Below are 5447 nucleotides of genomic sequence, written 5' to 3' on the forward strand. Positions count from 1 at the left end.
ATGCATTTTTATTAATTCAAAACAATTAATATTTTTGAAAAATAATCATTTGGATAAAATTGTGTATAAGCCTGATACGTAATTTTATTTAACTGAGTGTTAATTACATAATTACATCTCTTGAAAGGTATTGTATTATTATATTTCATTATAAATATAATAAATAATTATTTTGATATTTATTAGTTTCATCTAATTTACAGAACTGCTAATTCTACTTTGTCGTTTGATCTTTTCTGGAAAAAATATTGAATGAAATGAGTTATTCAAATCATAAACATAAACGGAGTAAATATATTGAACTTGATCGAAGAAAAATTTCTAAAGATTGTTATTTACATGAATTATTAAGCCATCAAGAAAAAAAGCAACGATGGTTCAAGCTCTAGAGCATCAAATGAATATTCACAAACAATATCAGAATAAAAGGATGAAAAAAATGATAGCTTTTCATTTACAAAATTTCGTTATGAACTACACAAAGTTTTCATTCCTAATCCTTTTTTAGTTCAAGATCCAGAAGATTTTTGGGCTTTTGTTAAAAAATATCAAGCTAAGCTTGAAAAGTCTGGGAAAAATACGTCCAAAAATCCTGAATTAAATTCAATTGGTGTTCCCAAGAAGTTTCATAAAAATTATTGCATCAATCTAAAAATTAATATTTGAAAATAAACTGGCTAAATTTAAAGGAATACCTGTTTTGTATTTAGATTTTAAACAAAAAGAAAAATTTGCAAAATTGAAAAAGCTCAGAGAAAGTCAAGAAAATTTGCCTGTGGCGAAATATCGAGATGAAATAGTGGAAGCTGTAAAAAATGAAAAAGTAGTTATAATTGTTGGAGATACAGGATGTAGAAAATCAAAACAAGTGCCTCAATATTTTTTCATTCTGCCGGTTTTGGAAGAACTGCTTGTACTCAACCACGAAGAATAGCTTGTATTTCTTTAGCAAAACGATTTGTTTTTGAAGCATTAACAGAAAATTTGAATGAAATAGGATATCAAATAAGATTCGAGAAACAAAAAAATCAACAGACTAGAATTTTATTCATCACAGAAGGTTTACTTTTAAGACAAGTATCTGATGATACTGAATTATCTCAATATGATGTTGTAATTCTCGATGAAATTCATGAGCGACATTTGTATGGGGATTTATTATTAAGAATTGTGGAATGTCTGATTCATCAGAAGAGATCTAATATGAAACTGGTTCTGATGTCTGCGACAATAAATATTTAATTATTTAGCAATTATTTGGCCAAAGAAGATGTTCCAGTTATTCAAGTCCTTGGTAGGCTATATTCCATTCAGTTGATGTATCGACCTGCTGGTATTGAAGAAACAAGATTTAAAAATGATCGCTTCAATTCAAGTCATGCAAATAATAGATCAAAAATATCCTAGTAAGTAATCTTATAAAATAACTAAGAGATCAAGGTGATATAATTTTTTTCCTTCTATTTCAGGTACAGAGAAAGGTAATTTATTAATTTTCTTCAGTTGAATGATTGAAATAGCTGTAGTGGTGGATGCGGCAAAAGAATATGCTCGAAAAAAAAATAATTAGATTATTTTACCACTCTATAGTACACTATCAATTGCAGAACAAGACAAAGTTATCGATTATCCTCTAGAAGGTGTAAGAAAATGTATTGTTTCGATCAACATTGCAGAGCCATAAATCACCATTGATGTTATAAGATTTGTAGCAGACAGAGGGAAAGTCAAAGATATAAGTTATGATTCTTCATGTAAAATGCAGAGGCTCAAGGAATTTTGAATTAGTAAAGCAAGTGAAGAACAGAGGAAAGGAAGAGCAGGAAAAACAGGACCAGGTGTTTGTTACAGAATAATTCCCGAAGAAGAATATAATGCATTGAATAGATATTCAACTCCAGAGATTCAACGAGTTCCTTTAGACTCTTTTTTATTACAAATGAGAATTCGATTTTGTCTTTGAAAGAACATGGAGCTTTGACAGAAAATGAATAACTTGCTTGTATAACTTTTGTAACAATAATTAGAATTTATTTCCATACATAAACTTTATTAAATACAAATAAAGATCGTATTTGTGTAAACACCATCAAACTTTAAATGGCTCAAAATTTTTTTTCAACGTTTTTCAAGCTGTGGTATATTTTGATCTAATCTCTCAAGTTTCTCATCACGATATTATGATTTCCACAAAGTGTTGCCCCAATTTTGATCTCGATTAGAATTATTTGGATTTTCTAGAAGCTGAAAGAGAATTGTTAATAGATGATTTATTGTAATTCAGCAATATAATCTGAATTATAATAAAAGTTTTAGATTAAATCACATAATCAATTTATTTATCTCAAAGTTAACTTACTTTTAATTAATATTTCTATTGTGGTCACCATGAAGTCCTCTAAAAACGTAGTCAAGCTGCCATGGTACTTGACCGTCTTGACTCATGAACCATGTGGACAAATTGTTTCTCTGCTCGTGTGCTTCTGCAATTGATTGACGAGCGTTCGTTTGAGATAGTGGTTATATATTACTTGGTTCTGTTTCACAATCAGAATCCAAATCTATAAAACTATTTTGCACATTGTACATTCTTTGTTCATGAAATATAAGAAAATTATGAAGACTAACACATGCAGCAACAATGTGATCAGTATTTGTTAAACTCTTATGAATACTTCTTTTTAGTACTCTCCATTTACTCGATAAAATTCCAAAAGTATTTTCAATGGTTCGTCGTGCTCGAGACAAACGATAATTAAAAACTTTCTGAGTTGTAGTGAGTTCATGACCCTGATATGGTCTCATCATATGGCGTGAAATTTTGAAAGCTTCATCTCCAACAAAAAAATGGTGAGTAAACATATTAGATCCTGGTAATTTTGTTTTTTCTTTTGGCAGGTTCAATTTATCCTCTTCTAAAACTTTTCCAAATGAAGATCTTGCAAAAATACCACCATCACTTTCACTTCCATATGCACCAATATCAACAAAGGTAAATTTATATTCATGATCACACACTGCCAAGAGTACGGTACTAAATGTTTTTTTATAATTGTAGCACATGGTTCCTGATTTAGGTGGAGCAATTATTTCAATATGTTTTCCGTCAATGGCACCAATACAATTAGGCATGTTCCATTTTTGATAAAAACCATCAGAAATAGCTTTCCATTGATCACTATCTGGAGCTTTAATATATTTTGGCATTAAAACTTGGGCCAACACAACACACGTTTCATTAATAATTGAATGATGTGTTGATCTTCCAATACGATATTCGACTGCCTGAGATGATACTTCATCACCTGTAGCTAAATACCTAAAGGACATATTTTATTTGAAAAATGATTTGCAATAAGGTAGTGTCGCTGAAGATGGCCCGGCTCCTAGGATAGCCCACTTTTAATTTAAAATTTCGCGGTACCATAGACAACACTATTGTCTATGGTACTAGTAGCATAAACCCGCGAAATTTCAAATTAAAAGTGGGCTATCCTAGGAGCCGGGCCATCTTCGGCGACACTACCTTAATAAATTTTTTCTAAACTTCAACATTAAGGACGATCAAGTTGTTATGATAATTGTAATAATGCAAATATGTTTTCTGATAGAAAATCTCAAGCCAAGTATTTGTATTTGTATTTATATTTGAATACTTTTCAGAAGGTATTTTTTACAAGTCTGAAAAATATATACCTCAATGTTATTAGCAACCGATGTTCTGCTGAGATAGATTGACGACGACTATTTTTGGTCAGATATGGAGATACTTCTTCTAATAATTTATAAAATGATTGCTGAATCATTCTGGTATAATTAAAAAATTGATCAGGAAAGTTTTTTAATTCCTGAAAGAGAGTGTTGAAATATCCTAATTTTTGTCGTTGCTGATTAATGGGATGTACCTACCACTTTCTGGAACGTTTGTTTTTATTTTTTTAATATTTAAAATATGCTTGATCATCAGCATTAATAATTCACAATTTAAAAGAACAATATTTAGTTCTAAATCACGATCCATATTTTTTAAATGACAAATTTATGTTCACTTAATTATTTATTTAGCTTTTCATTGAAAAACTTCAAAGAAAAATTCTATTCAAATCTGCCAATTGTTTTTGAACAAAACAATTTTTGTGTTACATCTTTCTGTGTTCATTTCATTAAAGTTGATATCTGTAGTGAGAAATAATTATAAGAAAATGTCTGAAGAAGCGAAACAAGGAGATGAATTATTAATATCGTTAGTGAGATCATATGAGCATTTGTGGGATAAGAATAATGAAAACTATAATGATCATCAAATGAAGGAGACGTCATGGTCAGAAATAGCATCAGCTATGGATATGACTTGTAAGATTTAAAAATAAAATAGATCTACATTGATCTATTTAGATCTTTTTTTTGCCACAATTAGATCTACTTTGTTCTGTGTACATCTGTTTTGGTTACTTTAAATCTTCTGTGATTTCTGTAGATGTATTAAATTTTTTTTATCATCGAGATCAATGGAAATCTTCATAGACATACTGTAATTTGTATAGATATACAGTGATCTTACTAGATATCCATAGATTTACTTAGATCAAATTTTTTTTAGTTTTTTAAATATGAGTAGATAAAATTAGATCTAAAAAATGGCAGTTTCAAAAACTACATTTTATTTATTTAAAAATTTCAATTTTATTATAGCTCACAATTGTCAATCACGATGGAAAAGGTTGAGAGGGTATTTTTCTAAAGATAGAAAGAAAAGAGGAGACGAAGCAAGAAGTGGTAGCAAGGGAGAGGTTCGAAAGCCTTGGCCACTATATAAAGTGATAAATTTTTTAGAAGAAACAATGCACAGGAGAAGGTAAATATACTACAAACTCATGTTCACAAAATTAATTGACATTTTAAGGTGATATAGTTTATTCTAATCTAACAAATTTTTAGAGTTAAATTAATGAAAAAAATAAAACTGATTTATGTTTTTTATAGCTTTTAGAAAGTTAATTAATTGTTACAGAACGTATTCAAGTTTCAAAGAAAAAGATGACTTAGAAAATAAAAATTCAGAAGAAGAAGAAAAAGAAGAAGAAAAAAAAATCAAAGAAACAAAAAATAAATGAAGCTAATAAGTCAAGGTGTATAATAAAAGAAGAACATTCTTACAAAAAAACTAAAGGAAAATGTAATGAGTCAAGTGAAATGGTAAAAGCATTTAGTACAGTTAGTTCTTCGATCCAAAAAATAAACGAAAAAATATTAAATAAAGAGGAAAGTAGAGATGAGGCGTTATGCAAAATGATTTTAAGAGAATTACAAGAGAGTACAGGATCAAAGAAAAAGACTTTGAGAAAAAAATTATTGAAAGTTATTGTTGAAAATTTGGAATCAGATAGTGAATAAATTTATTGCGTAATTAATAATTTATATTCTTGAAAAAAATATTAACAACTTTT

General features: G+C 28.8%; 2 protein-coding genes and 2 pseudogenes across 3 annotated transcripts; 3 read left to right on the forward strand and 1 right to left on the reverse strand.

Moving 5' to 3' along the window:
- Positions 1-426: 426 nt before the first annotated feature.
- LOC118064780 (probable ATP-dependent RNA helicase DHX34) lies at positions 427-1414 on the forward strand (annotated as a pseudogene).
- A 93-nt stretch (positions 1415-1507) lies between these two features.
- On the forward strand, positions 1508-2154 carry LOC118064781 (probable ATP-dependent RNA helicase DHX34; annotated as a pseudogene).
- A 116-nt stretch (positions 2155-2270) lies between these two features.
- On the reverse strand, positions 2271-3866 carry LOC118064782 (protein ANTAGONIST OF LIKE HETEROCHROMATIN PROTEIN 1-like). Its single transcript, XM_035079651.1, has 3 exons — positions 3697-3866; positions 2532-3319; positions 2271-2293 (listed from the first exon to the last, which is right to left on the reverse strand). Exons 1-3 carry the CDS (start codon positions 3804-3806, stop codon positions 2271-2273), a joined length of 921 nt encoding a protein of 306 aa, XP_034935542.1. The 5' UTR covers positions 3807-3866.
- Positions 3867-3999: 133 nt separating this feature from the next.
- Positions 4000-5447, forward strand: LOC118064702 (transcription factor Adf-1-like). 2 transcript variants are annotated; one of them, XM_035079489.1, is made up of 3 exons: positions 4000-4353; positions 4693-4855; positions 5012-5447. In XM_035079489.1, exons 1-3 carry the CDS (start codon positions 4203-4205, stop codon positions 5112-5114), a joined length of 417 nt encoding a protein of 138 aa, XP_034935380.1. In that variant the 5' UTR covers positions 4000-4202; the 3' UTR covers positions 5115-5447. The 2 variants fall into 2 exon arrangements, 1 of the variants encoding a protein (XP_034935380.1); XR_004690079.1 differs by lacking the exons at positions 4000-4353; positions 5012-5447 and adding an exon at positions 4423-4531 and having other exon boundaries at positions 4693-4831.

The sequence above is a fragment of the Chelonus insularis genome, unplaced genomic scaffold, assembly GCF_013357705.1.
Source record: "Chelonus insularis isolate UGA/USDA-ARS -01 unplaced genomic scaffold, ASM1335770v1 contig_24_pilon, whole genome shotgun sequence".
Classification (NCBI taxonomy): Eukaryota; Metazoa; Arthropoda; class Insecta; order Hymenoptera; family Braconidae; genus Chelonus; species Chelonus insularis.